The sequence below is a fragment of the Ranitomeya imitator genome, chromosome 5, assembly GCF_032444005.1.
Source record: "Ranitomeya imitator isolate aRanImi1 chromosome 5, aRanImi1.pri, whole genome shotgun sequence".
Lineage (NCBI taxonomy): Eukaryota > Metazoa > Chordata > Amphibia > Anura > Dendrobatidae > Ranitomeya > Ranitomeya imitator.
This window is the reverse complement of record NC_091286.1, coordinates 480,629,414-480,644,869: the sequence shown is the minus strand read 5'-3', so window position 1 is coordinate 480,644,869 and position 15,456 is coordinate 480,629,414. Positions and strand designations below refer to the sequence as shown.

Genomic DNA, 15,456 nt, shown 5'->3' with positions numbered 1-15,456 from the left:
CTTTGACACAGTTGACCACTGCCTCCTACTACAGATCCTCTCTTCCTTTGGTGTTAAAGACCTGGCCCTATCCTGGATCTCCTCATACCTCACCAACCGCACATTTAGCGTTTACTACTCCCATACTACATCTTCATCTCGCCCCCTCTTTGTTGTTGTCCCTCAAGGCTCTGTCCTAGGACCCCTTCTCCTCTCAATCTATACCCATGGCATTGGACAACTCATAAAGTCCTATGGCATCCAGTACCATTTATATGCCGATGACACTCAGATCTACCTCTCTGGCCCAGATGTCACCTCTCTGCTCTCCAGAATCCCAGAGTGTCTATCAGCCATATCTTCCTTCTTCTCCTCTCGCTTTCTCAAACTCAATGTGGACAAAACCGAACAAATTATCTTTCCTCCATCTCGCACACCTTCCTTACCTGATCTATCACAATAAATGAATTCACACTTTCCCTTGTCCTTTAAACCGTACATCCAAGCTCTCGTCACCTCCTGTCACTTCCAGCTCAAAAATATTTCCAGAATCCGTCCTTTCCTCAACCCTCACTCTACCAAAATGCTTGTGCATGCCCTAATCATCTCCTGCCTTAACTACTGTAACATCCTCCTTTGTGGCCTACCTTCTAACACTCTTGCACCCTCCAGTCCATCCTTACCTCTGCTGCCCGACTAAATAATCTCTCTCCTCGCTACACTCCTGCTTCCCCTCTTTGCAAATCCCTTCACTGGCTCCCAGTTTCCCAGCATATCCAGTTTAAACTACTAACACTGACCTACAAAGCCATCCATAACCTCTCTCCTCCGTATATTTCCGAACTAATCACTCAATATCTTCCCTCACGTAATCTCCAGTCCTCCCAAGACCTCCTTCTCTCCTCCACGCTTATTCATTCCTCACCCAATAGCATGCAAGACTTCTCCCGAATATCCCCCATCATCTGGAATTCTGTACCCCAACACGTCCGGTTATCCACCACATTTGGATCCTTCAAACGGAACCTGAAAACCCATCTCTTCAAAGAAGCTTACAACCACTAATGACCACACGACCACCTCAACACCATTGGAGCTACTGCAACCCCTGACCTACTGTCTCCTTCACTACAATCCTGTAGAATGTAAGCCCGCAAGGGCAGGGTCATCTCCCCTCTGTATCAGTCTGTCATTGTTAGTTTTGTTCATTGCAAGTGATATTTGTATTTTGATGTAACCTCATCTAGTGTACATGGAATTAATGGTGCTATACAAATAAATAATAATGCCTAGTGACTGGAGACTAGAGAGTAGGAGACGGTGGTCAACAGTGTCGAAAGCTGCAGGAAGGTCAAGAAGAATGAGCAGAGAGTGGTCACCACTACATTTTGCTGTGAGAAGGTCGTTGGTCACTTTGATGAGTGCAGTTTCTGTCAAGTGTAGGGGGCGGAAGCCAGACTGTGAAGGGTCTAGGAGGGAATGAGTGGAGAGGTAACAGGTAAAGCGGGAGTAGATCAGGTGCTCCAAGAGTTTAGAGATGAAGGGGAGATTGGAGACTGGTCTTTAGTTGTTTGTGCAGGATGGGTTGAGGGCAGGTTTCTTTAATAATGGAGTAATGATAGATTGTTGAAGGAGGAGAGGGAAATGCCAGAGGAGAGGGAGAGATCAAAGATTGTAGTTAGGCGAGTTGTGACGACTGGAGAGAGAGACTGGAGGAGATGTGAGGGAATGGGGTCAGTAGTGCATGTAGTTGGACGAGAAGAAGAGAGAAGCTTGGAGGCTTCTTCCTCGGTGATGGGATCGAATGTGGATAGTGAGCCAGAGGAAATGCAGGGAGGGATGGGAGTCACTGCACTAGGTGGCTGAGAGTGGATTTCCTGACCGATATCATCTATTTTCTCTATAAAGTGGGAGGCCAGCTAATCAGCACAAATGTCTGTGAATGGGGCTTGTGCTTTTGGCCTGAGGAGGGAGTGAAAGGTGTCAATGCATTACATAATGTGGGAAGCAGTGATACTAATGTAGATGTCACAGAGGATTTTCACAACCAAAATAATTTATATAGAGAGAGATGTCATGGTGAATTATACCATATTATTTATCCCTTTTATAGAAAATTTTATGAGAAGGAAAATAGAATAGTTATTTTCTTATGTGTTAGTATACAGAAAAATTACGTGGCATCACATTCCTTATTAGATTTGATTGATAATTTGGAAAATTACAAACTGTATAGACACTAAAAAGGGGATATGTTAGTGCCTTATATATGAACATAAAATGACTGCCTGAAACACGTGGTACTTTCCTGAGTTTCTCCCAAGACTGAATATCTGGTTTTAAAGGGCTGCTCAAGACTTCAATTTTGAACATCTATCCTTAGGATATGTCATCAACATGAGATTGGTGGGGTCTAGCGGTCTATCTGACACCAACAATCAGCTGTTAGCAGGTCCCACAATTGCAGGAAAAACTTGGTGTATGCTGTCTAAACATCACAGCTCTGTATTCATTAATGTTTATTGTCAGCTACCGCAGCTCTGCTCCTGTTGATGGTAATGGGAGTTGAGCTGCAGTACTCCATACACTGTGTACTTAATTTGGGGACCCCACCAACAGCTGATCAAGGTTTCTGGGTTTAGACCCCTCTCAATCTGATATTGATGATCTATGTTGAGGAAGTCATCAATATTGTAGTCCTGGGAACCCCTTTAAAAGGCATCTAATAAATATGGGGCTGCCAGGCTGCCCCCAATAGATTATGTCTAGAAACATAAGGATCAGGCAGTGGGAACTGAATTACCAAATCCTTTTGCTCGGTAGGGAGAATAGCCGTTGAGAGATGATTCTGGCAGCGGTTCTCTCACGGAAAACACAAGAATACTCAGGAAGTGTCACTTCTTGTGTTTGCCATGACTCTTGACGCGTACGTATTGACAATAATGATGTCTTAGGCAGAGGTGTGGGTCAGAAAAGTAGGTGATTAGTGCATGGCAAGAAGTGCAGGACAGCATGTTCATTCACTTGCCCATTGAAGAAAATTGTTTACCACATGGTGTACATTTTTATTGTGGTAAAACAATATAGTAGTAATATAATAGAGCCACAGAGCCACTTATTGGCTGCAGAGGTCACGTGTGCTGTAGTCATGACATCATCACTGTAACCTGTAGTCATTTGGGACCATCGATGGAGAGACATCTCTGGAGTAGGGGAGGGTGATTATTTTCAACAACCACAAGTCTATGGGCTGAAGAAAGTTGAAAAGGGGAAAACCTCTTTCGTAATAATTTTAATACATCTTCAGCATTTATAAGAATTTATAAGAATACATAGAAATAGCCAAGAGGGTGAAGTAGAGTAAAAGGTGATACAAACAATAAGACAATCGGCAGCAATAGAGTATTTGCCAATCACATACCTTTGTATTTGTCGGACATCATGGGCTCATTAATTATCGATGGTGCACAATCTAATATGACTTTCACCATTTCTTTCTGTCTATTCAATATGGCAGAATGCAGGATTGTCTCTCCCAGATTGCCTATAATACAGATTTACTTGAAAAAGGGAATTTAAAACCACCTTAATATAAAGTTATTACATTATGATTGAATTGAAATGTAAAATGTGAAGCTCATTGCAGATTTTCTAAATAGTGGAGATGTACAGATCCTGAATCTAATCTTAAGAATTTCATGGCAAGGTCAATACAACATATTGATGAAAATCTGTCCATTTTTGGTGGATAAGAAAAATCGGTCATCTTTTTAAGTGCTGATACGTTATACCATCTATCTACCCACTCAGAGATCCATACTTTTTTCTTTTATTACCCTGAACAGTTTATCTCTCAAACCATTCCCAACCTCCTTGCTTGGACCATTGCATGCTGGGAACACCACCACACAAGACTTGCAGTTTTGGAGATTCCCTGATCCAAAGTATAGCCATTACAATGTGACGCTTGTCAGAATTGATTACGTCCCAGCCATTTTTCCAGCTCCTACAACATCAACACGTTTGTTCACTTGCAGTCTCATCAATCCCACCCCTTGTGAGGTGCCATTGTCACAAGATAATTTAGTATGTATTTATTATGCTTGGTTATATATCACCATCGTATTCCACTGTGCATCACAGATATTGTCATCACGGTCTCCATTAGGGCTCACAATATTCACTATCAATATGTCTTAGGATTGTACAAGGAAACCCATACAAACATGGGGAGAACCTATGGGCACACCACGATGGCTTTGCAACATTGTGTAGCTGGATTGAAATCCCACCAAGGATGACATCTGCATGGAGTTGATATGTTCTCTCCATGCTTGGTGGGTTTTCTCTGGTTGCTCCGGCTTCCTACCACTCTCCAAAAGACATCCTGATAGGGAAACTAGATTGCGAACCCCAATAAGGACAGCAATAATAATGTCTGTAAAGTGCTGTGTAATCAATGGCTATATAAGCAAGTAAAATACAAATAAAAACATACAAATTCGTGCAGTTGTCTTTGGTGGTATTTGATTCCACGACTCCAGCGCTGCTCATCATTAGCTTTATCCACTACCTACAATTTCAGTCGTATGGTCAATCTGTCCCACTGAATGCAAAAAAGGAAACAGTGCTCGATTTCTGGCTGTACCATTTCTGATTTGGAGTCATAAATGACATTTTTTTCTACATTTTAGCTTGTTATACTGGATTTCAAAAGACGAAGGAAGGATCAGCTGAGATAAATGTTACTTTTGGCACAGACTTTGCCCATTTTGTGGTCCAGGCATCACTACCATGTTCTGGTTGTTGAGGTCCAGCTTATTTACCTCCATTCACAGCAGAAGTAAATCTCACTCTGATCTGAAAAGTAACTCTATAGACCTTTTGTGTTGGCAATGAATAGATGTCATGGACAGGACGTTCTCTGTTGCCAGGCATCTTTGTGCAGGTATCGAAAGCTAGGATTAATCTCTGTTTTATTCATAAGAAACACAGCTATATTATGAGCTAATTCCCAGAGAATCTCCAAGGCAAGAAAAAACATGACAACAAGCTTATTTCAAACTATTCTGTATTGCTCATGCTATCTTTGGTAGTATACCTAACCATAGTTGTGCAGGTTAATGGATCTTATGGATGTTATTGAGCTCAAGCAACCGTATAGTGGAAGGCATGAAATAAGATCTTATTTGATTGGTTTTAGAAGGAAATAGTGAGGATTATTTGTATTTCTTCAATGGCAATCCTGAGAATTTCAATATGACTTACAGGTATTTTAAAATGAATTTTATTACAATTATGAATACAATATTATTTAGTTCACATAAGTTGGTAACTGATAAAATATGATAACAATATATCACTCTGCTATGTATATCTTTTATATTTTCCTTCTCCATTTTCACTCTAGTATGTATGTACTATTAGCATCTCTTTTATTCGAGGGCAAAACTTACCTTAGTGATTTACAGTTCAATGCCCAAATTCCCTGGATAATGGGGTTGTCCAGCCTTAAGCTACAAGTCTTCAGTCACGCTTTGTGACTGCAGACTTGTGAATCCTGTAAGATTGCTCTTACTGAGTGTATTGGGGGACACTCGCTTAGCACGGGATTCACGTACACGGGCACGTTTTTTTTCCAAACAAAACAGTCCACATGGTTTATTATGGCATCATAAACCACAGAAATATGCACAGCAAAATATGGTTTAACTCATTATCTCCACATTAACAGGTTGCAGCAACTAATCATGCTGGTCCTCCTCTGACCAGTTGCCGTGGGTTACCACACAGTTCATATCACACAGGTTGCAGCAACTCAACACGCTGGTCCTACTGATCAGTTGCCGTGGGTTACCACACAGTTCATAGTGACAATTAGCACCAACAGACTATGGTACCTTCTGGGGGCTCCTGCCCCACCTGCTGACTCCTTGTCAGTCCTCACTCTTCTGGGAAAGCTGCCAAACGGGGATCATCAACTTGCCTGGTCGGCACACATAGTCAGTCCAGACCCACCGAAGGACTGTAGCTTCCCCACACATTAGCTGACACTGGCTCTGCAGATCCTGGTCTTCACCTCGTGCTTTTCAGGGATCCGGTCCTACTCCCAGGACCTCCCAACACCCAGGTTACACAGGATCACACAGGTGGCCAGTCTGGGTACTATTCAGGACGTCCATCCCCAGCCGGGACCGTCCAATACCCAGACCACCAGGTCTGAAGCCCCACCATGTGCTATTCAGGAAGCCTCCTCCCAGGTCTTCCAACACAGGCTCACACAGGTCACTCACAGCGACCATACACAGGCACTCCATGTGACCCACACCCTGGTCACATTATATACCTTGAACAACTCCCCTGGGTGGGAGTGTGGGTGTGTGGCTAGTTTGTCCCGCCCATCTCACATAACTAGCCCTGCCAAACCTCCCATGACTATTTTACAACACTATACTTGTAGGACTACAGGTCCCAGAACACCATATTGCTTTAGGCTGGCAGCGCAGAGTCCCCTCCTCTGTGACACATATATCGGCCATTAACCACAATGCCGGACTTTGTCACATAATCACATCCATGCATGCAACTGCCATGCACTCTCACAGCCTCAATACGCCTCTGTGCGTATACTGGGGAGACCATGCAGCGCCCCCTACCTGTTACAGGGGTCACTGCATCACATACCCCCCCTCTGTTCAAACTTGTGGGGTTGAACATTTGTCTTAACCCAGGGGCCTCGAGACCGGTCACTCATGTGACCTTGCCCTACCAGTCGAGAGAACCATCTCAGTCGGTTTTGAGCATCACACATCATACCCTTGTTGGGTTTACCCCGGCCCCAGCGGTCAACACGTAGGCCTTGAGCTTTGGCCCTTAAGTCACAGTCTGTCTGTGTCACCAAACTTTTAGTCACCACACTTTCCAAGTGTACCCCATTACCCGGCCTTTTTCTCCATGGCCGCCACCCATGGTTGGTGCGGTCATGAGTCCCACTTGCAGTCGAGGCTACTGTCTGGCCAGAGTTTGCCCCTTTGTCACCACTTTTGCTACAAGGTCTCCCACCTATGTCACTCAGTCCTGAGTTAGCTGAGGCGACACTACTTCTTTCATCCGACTGGGTACTCCCACCCCTTTGTTTGTCCACATTTCGGGTCGAAAGGGGCCGCCATCTTCTTTGCCTTTCTGGCAGCTGTTTATTAACTTGCCGTCTCTCAAGTCTCAGCTGCTCTACCTCCCTTAGGTAAGCCATGCGATATTCCAGGAGCATGCGGATGTTCCTAAGACTCTCTCTGGATCCGACAACCAGGAAAGGAACCATCCCATTTTCACCCATGACCTGGACCTCGTCATCAGCCGGTATCCTCAGTCTCTTCAGACCAGATTTATCCACCATTTCCTGCATCACTCTCCCAAGTTTCCCAATGACTTTCACCACCAGAGCTTTGGGCACTTGGACTGTGTCTTCCACTAAGCCCAGCCGACTAAGAGCTTTCCTTTCATGCTCCAAACGTCGAACAGCTTCATCATTCTTCAAAATGATTCTCTGTTTTGTACGGAGGCAGTGTAGGTGCATATCCATCAGGACAGCCACCCGCTTCACTGTGACTTCCTTAGTCGTCAGTATGACCAATTGCTGCGTCTCAGGCGCCCAGTGCACACTACACGCCTCTACTGCCTTTCTAAAGGCCTCATGCAAACCCTTCCTGGCACACGCTTCTCGCATGTCTTGGGGTATTTCTATTATGCTCTTGAAAAACGGGGTCTCATCTTCACGGACATCTGCCACGACCGGGTGACTGTCTTGTTCCGCATTTAGCATGAACTCTTCCTCAGTCTTTTCTTCTGCTTGAGCCTTAGCCAAGATGGGCATTGGCAACTCCTCTGCCAGGCAGCGACGCTCTTCCTCTCTCTGGAAGAGTTCCTGCTGATGCATTTCTTGGGCCATTCTGAGCACGTCCATATTTTCCAATATGGTCCTATTCATGGTTTGACATGCCGACAGGTGACGTCTGAGCTCAAAGACCTCCCTCTCCAACTCGTCCACTCTGTGCACAACCGCTTGTCTCAGAACTCCTTCATGTTTAACAGACTCTTTAAGCAGCTCTATCTCGCTTCTCCCCTCCTCTGGATTGGTGGAGCATCCATCACTTGAGGAGGTATTTACTTCAGGCACCAGTTCTTTGGTGGCCTCCTCCACTTCTGCACCCTCAGACTCAGCACTGTCAGCATCAGCCCTCTCTTGGGTCTCAGCGGTGACATCCTTAGGTTCGTCCCGTTCCCCTGGGACTTTAAAGTACTCCAGACACTTTAAGTCCTCAGCACCAGATTTTCTGGAGCCTTCACCCTCTTCAGTCACAACTTCACAAGGTGCAACTGGTTCAGCCCCTTTGCCTTTTTTACGTCTCCGGCGACGGGAGGAAGACTTGCCAGCTGTACCTGAGTCAGCCTTACTGCACTCCTTTCCACTGGTGTCATCATCTGAATGGGAGTCACCACCACCCATTCGGTCTTCCTGGAACCGTCAGTCCCCACTTAAACAGGTCACAATTTCTGGCATGGCTGTCACCGCCATCCTGTCTTCACCCTGTGGAGCCCTGTCGTTCCCCTGTGTCAGTATTTCTGATAACATTACACCGTACTCAGCTGTAGCGCTTGTTACTGGCCATGTCATGTCACAGTCACCCTTGGAGTCTGTGTCACACCCCCCAACATGGTGAACCTTCCCGTTGCTTTCTAACTGGGTGTCAGCTCCACTCTGTTTTACCATCACATCCTTACCAGTCATATTGTCACACACTTCAGGTGACATCAGGCCAGTAAGTTCAGCAGACGCACCTTTTCCTCTGGTCACCCTTATACCTGACCCATCAGTCTTGGGAGGTGTTTCTGCCAACGACGTGTCACTAAGTTGGGCCCGTTCACCATTTTCTTTGGTCATGTCCAGCTTAGGTCTGTCAACACTAGGGGGGGGGGCATTCTCAATATTACTACCTCCCATATACATAATTTCCACAAACACTTCACCCTTTTTCCACCAGTCCCACAGTGCTTCCAAATCTTGTCCTATTACCATAGGACACGGCAAGTTTGGGACTACAGCCACCTCATGTTATGTGGAAACCTCAGCTGCGACAATATAGAGAGTGGCTACCTGAAGACCTTTAGTGTCCCCAACTATGCCACCCACTTTCGCCTTTGTCCCAGGTGACACAGAACTTTCAGGAAGGGTCCTCAGAAAAGACGCTACCCTCTCCGGGTCTAACAACCTCCGCACACGCTCTCCATCCAGCCAAAAAGGACACAGTCGTGACTCCTCACTGATTGCCGCCCCTTTTTTGGCTCCACTCCCTTTTGGGCAAGTGCTCCGCTTTTTGACACCACCCCTGTTCGGGTTACAGCCCCCTTTTGTGATTTCACCCCTTTTTGGGCTACTACCCTGTTCGGGTTACCGCCCCTTTTTGGGACTCCGCCCCTTTTTGGGCAACCATCCCCTTTGGGTCCCCGCCCACTTTTAGGGACACCCCCTTCCCTGGGGTACACCCCCAAGGACTCCCCCACGACACTCAGGCCCCAGTTCGCACAGTACACCACTATGTGTCTGGGCTTGTACTGGCCCTTTAAGAGTCTGCACGGTCTGGGAAGGAAAAAAAATGTTTTTTTTCTTTTTTATATGTTACTTCACCAACTCCTGCTGGTACTGCCACAGCTCCCACTGCAAACACATATAACCAGCACCTCCGGCTGCCGACGACAAGCCACTGCCACTGCAGCTCCGGCTGCTGCGGAACCTCTTGCTGCAACTGCAGCTACGCTCCACAAGGCTCTGCACGGCTCCACCGCAAACTTTGTGGACCCGCCGAACCACAGCAAGCCGTTTGTCACCTTCGTGGACCCGCCGATCCATAGCAAGACGCTTGTCACCTTCGTAACCCCGCCGAGTTACAGCCAGACGTAATCTTCGTGGCCCCGCCGAGCCACATAATTAACACTGAACGTGCCACCTGGAACGTTGCCCGCATTCGAACGCCATATGTAAGATTGCCCTTACTGAGTGTATTGGGGGACACTCGCTTAGCACGGGATTCACGTACACGGGCACGTTTTTTTTCCAAACAAAACAGTCCACCATCATGGCATCATAAACCACAGAAATATGCACAGCAAAATATGGTTTAACTCATTATCTCCACATTAACAGGTTGCAGCAACTAATCAAGCTGGTCCTCCTCTGACCAGTTGCAGTGGGTTACCACACAGTTCATATCACACAGGTTGCAGCAACTAAACACGCTGGACCTCCTGACCAGTTGCCGTGGGTTACCACACAGTTCATAGTGACAATTAGCACCAACAGACTATGGTACCTTCTGGGGGCTCCTGCCCCACCTGCTGACTCCTTGTCAGTCCTCACTCTTCTGGGAAAGCTGCCAAACGGGGATCACCAACTTGCCTGGTCGGCACACATAGTCAGTCCAGACCCACCGAAGGACTGTAGCTTCCCCACTCAGTAGCTGACACTGGCTCTGCAGATCCCGGTCTTCACCTCATGCTATTCAGGGATCCGGTCCTACTCCCAGGACCTCCCAACACCCAGGTTACACAGGATCACACAGGTGGCCAGTCCGGGTACTATTCAGGACGTCCATCCCCAGCCGGGACCGTCCAATACCCAGGCCACCAGGTCTGAAGCCCCACCATGTGCTATTCAGGAAGCCTCCTCCCAGGTCTTCCAACACAGGCTCACACAGGTCACTCACAGCGACCATACACAGGCACTCCATGTGACCCACACCCTGGTCACATTATATACCTTGAACAACTCCCCTGGGTGGGAGTGTGGGTGTGTGGCTAGTTTGTCCCGCCCATCTCACATAACTAGCCCTGCCAAACCTCCCATGACTATTTTACAACACTATACTTGTAGGACTACAGGTCCCAGAACACCATATCGCTTTAGGCTGGCAGCGCAGAGTCCCCTCCTATGTGACACATATATCGGCCATTCACCACAATGCCGGACTTTGTCACATAATCACATCCATGCATGCAACTGCCATGCACTCTCACAGCCTCAATACGCCTCTGTGCGTATACTGGGGAGACCATGCAGCGCCCCCTACCTGTTACAGCGGTCACTGCATCACAATCCCCACATTGCACCCACTGAGAGGACTATTTGTGGCCAACACTGGGAGGTAGCGGTCATGTGATGGCAAGTATGTGATTTACATGCATACAGTCACAGGCCAGCTAAACATGCGCAGCATCACTCAATACAAGTGTATTGAGGGACGATGGACACGTCTAGTCGGACTGTGGCCAGAAGTATGTAAATCACACACTTGCATTCACATGACCACCTGCTTCAAAAAATCCTCACAGTGTGCAATGTGCATGCTGTGAGGGTCCACAAGTCTGTAGTCACATACAGACTGTAATCCTTTAACCCCTTAACCCCAAAGCCTGTTTTAAACTTCCTAACCAGGCCACATTTTACAATTCGGACCAGTATCATTTTTATGAGGTAATAACTCTGGAATGCTTCAACATATCCAAGGGATTCTGAGATTATTTTTTATGCCACACTGAAATTTATGTAATTGGAGAATTAAGATCGATATTTTTCATGCTTATTTGTGAAAATATCGGAATTTTGGCAAAATTTCGCAATTTTCAAACTTCTACTTGTTTTGTGCCCTTAATCCATATAGTTATATCACAATAAAACCATTAAATAATTACATTTACCACACGTTTACTTTCTGTCAACAACATTTGTGAAACATATTTTTTTGATAGGAAGTTAGAAGGGTTAAAATTTATCAGCAATTTCTCATTTTTCCGACAAAATGTACAAAACCAACTTCTTATAGGGACCACATCATATCTGAAGTGACAGGTATTTAAGTAATGTTAAAGAAAAAAAAGAAAATGTTACCTTTTCCCACAAAAATGTTGCTTTAGCCCCAAGTTTTACATTTTCACAGGGGTAACAGGAGAAAATGTACAGTACAATATGCCGTGCAATTTCTCCTGAGCATGCAGATACCCCATATGTGGTGCAAAACTACTGTTTGGGTGCATGACAGGGCTCAGAGGGGAAGGAGCTCCATTTGCTTCATGGAACACAAAATTGTAAGCCCCCAACAAGTGACCCCATTTTGGAAACTACACCCCTCAAGAAACTGATCAAGAGGTCTGGTGAGCACATTGAACATGCAGATACTTCACAGAATTTTAAAACGCTCAGCCGTGAAACAGTGCAAAGTTCAGAAGAGAAGACGTGCCATATTGGAGTTCAGATTTTGCTAGAATGGTGTCAAGGTGCCATGTCACATTGTAAAAGCCCCTGAGGTGCCAAAACAGTGTAACGGCTCATAAGTGACCCCATCTTACAAACTACACCCCCAATTAACTAATCTAGGGGTGTAGTGAGCATTTTGAAACCACATGTGCCTCACAGAATTTTATACGATTGGGCGGTGAAGAAAGAATAAATTACATTGTTACCACTGAAATGTTGTTTTAGTCCCAAATATTTAATTTTTATAAGGGCTAATAGGAAACAATTGACGTCAGTGTTTGTTGTGCAATTTAAGTTAAATATAATCAGGAACAATTATATTCACGGTACAAAGTTCAGAAGGGACGAAGCACCATATTATAGTGCAAATTTTGTTGTTATGGTTTGCAGGTGACATGACCCAGTGGAAGAACTCCTGAGGAATAACAGAACACCTCATAACTGACCTCATTTTACAAACTACACCTCTTCATGAATTCATGTAAAAGTGCAGTAAGCCCGCAAGGGCAGGGTACTTGCCCCTCTGTATCAGTCTGTCATTGTTAGTTACTGTAAGTGATGTCTGTAATTTGTATGTAACCCCTTCTCATATACAGCACCATGGAATCAATGGTACTATATAAATAAATAATCTATATATATAATTGTCTAAGGGGTACTTCCGTCTTTCTGTCTGCAACTTCCGTAATGGAAATCCCGCGTCGCTGATTGGTCTCGCCAGCTGCCTGTCATGGCTGCCGCGACCAATCAGCTGTGGGCACAGTCCGATTAGTCCCTCCATACTCCCCTGCAGTCAGTGCCCGGCGCCCGCATACTCTCCTCCACTCACCGCTCATACAGGGTTAATGTACCGCACTCTGTTACCGCTGCTATAAACCCTGAGTGTCCCCAACTTTTTACTATTGATGCTGCCTATGAAGCGTCAATAGTAAAAAGATGTAATGTTAAAAATAATAAAAAAACAAAAAACCTGCTATGCTCACCTTCCGTAGTCCAACGATGCGCTCGCGGCTGCTGCCATCTTCCATTCCCAGAGATGCTTTGCGAAATTACCCAGAAGACTTAGCGGTCTCGCGAGACCGCTAAGTCTTCTGGGTAATTTTGCAATGCATCCTGGGAACGGAAGATGGCGGCAGCCACGCACATAGGGACAGCTTCGCTGGATCCCAGGGGGTAAGTATATAACTATTTTTTATTTTAATTATCTTTTTTTAACACGGATATGTGCCCACACTGCTAAATACTACGTGGGCAGTGTTGTATAGCGCGTGGGCTGCGTTATATACAGCGTGGCTGCTATATACTACGTGGCCAGTGTTATATACCGCATGGGCTGCATTATATACCACGTGGCTGCTATATACTACATGGCCAGTGTTAGATACTATGTGGGCACTGTTATATACTGCGTGGGCTGCATTATATACCGCGTGGCTGCTATATACTACATGCCCAGTGTTAGATACTATGTGGGCTGTGTTGTGTACTGTGTGGCCTGTGCTATATATTATGTGGCCACTGTTATATACTGCATGTCCTGTGTTATATACTACGTCGCCTGTGTTATATACTGCGTGGCTGCTATATACTGCATGGGCTGTGTTATATACTATTTGGGCTGTGTTATATACTGCGTGGCCACTGTTATATATTGTGTGGCCTGTATTAACGCATCGGGTATTCTACAATATGTATGTATGTATGTATATAGCAGCCACATAGTATATAGCACAGGCCACGTAGTATTTGTCTGCTATATACTACATGGCTCCTATATACTACGTGGCCTGTGCTATATACTATGTGGCTGCTATATACATGCATACATACATACATATTGTAGAATACCCGATGCGTTAGAATCGGGCCACCATCTAGTAATAATAATAATAATAATAATAAATGACCAGAAAATACTTTTATTCACAATAATAAGCAATGAAGGAATGACTGCAAGCAGAGATCTGGAGACTGCAAAAACATGTTATAAAAAGCATGCTGGAAACCGGAAAATTGTAAATCATTCCATAATCCGCAAGGACAGGGTCCTCTCCCCTCTGTACCAGTCTGTCACTGTAAACTTGTTTACTGTAAATGATATCTATAACTCTGTATGTAACCCCTTTCTCATGTACAGCACCATGGAATTAATGGTGCTATATAAATGAATAATAATAATAATGCAAATAATCTATAATATAACGCTGGGAGCTTCACTCTGTCCAAAGCCTTTATTGACTGCGTAAGCGCAATGCGCCTGTGCAGTCTGGACCCCACAGAGTGACGCAGCCCAGGAGATCGCAGTATGCGTAAGCACTGAACGCATACCGCGATCTCTCTGGCGCCCGCAGCACTTCCTGTGTTCAGCGGTCATGTGGTACCGCTCATTAAAGTAATGAATATGGACGCATATTCATTACTTTAATGAGCGGTACCATGTGACCGCTCAGCACTGGAAGGCGCTGCCGGCCCAGGATGACTGAGAAGCAGGGACGTGCCAGGATGGGGTGAGTATGACGGGGAGGGTGAGCCATGCTATATTCACCTGTCCCCATGCCACCGCCAGGCTCTGGCTTCCTCTGGCTGTGACGTTCAGGTCGAGGACATAATGACGTGGTTAGTGCGCGCCCTAACAGTCACAGCGGGAGGACCCGGAAGACACAACGGCGCACGGTGGTGGAACGGGGACAGGTGAATATCACAAGGGGCACCTGACCCCAATAGTGTGCCAATGTCCCCTCCTGCTCAGGCCCCCGACTCCTCTCCCTCAGCAATGAGAGGTGAGTATGTCTTTTTTTTTTTAATCACAGCAGCAGCAGCATACGGGGCATATTATGCTATGGAGCATCTTAAGGGGCCATCAACCTTTATGGAGCAGAATACGGGGCATATTATGCTTTTGAGAATCTTATGGGGCCATCAATCTTTATGGAGCATTATATGGGGCATATTTTGCTATGGAGCATCTTATGGGGCCATCAACCTTTATGGAGCATCATAAGGGGCATATTATGCTGTGGAGTGTCTTATGGGGGCCATCAACCTTTATGGAGCAGCATACGGGGCATACTATGCTATGGAGCATCTTATGGGGCCATCAACCTTTTCTGGAGCATTATATAGGGCATATTATGCTATGGAGCATCTTATGGGGGCCATCAACCTTTATGGAG

The 15,456-nt window shown here is 45.7% G+C and overlaps 1 protein-coding gene across 1 annotated transcript in view; it reads right to left on the bottom strand.

Moving 5' to 3' along the window:
- Positions 1-15,456, bottom strand: part of LOC138638231 (transient receptor potential cation channel subfamily V member 6-like) — a 149,635-nt gene that overhangs the window by 86,294 nt on the left and 47,885 nt on the right. Inside the window, exon 6 of the mRNA XM_069727378.1 lies at positions 3,401-3,523. Within this exon, the coding sequence (XP_069583479.1) occupies positions 3,401-3,523 (123 nt within the window). The remainder of the gene's footprint in view (positions 1-3,400; positions 3,524-15,456) is intronic.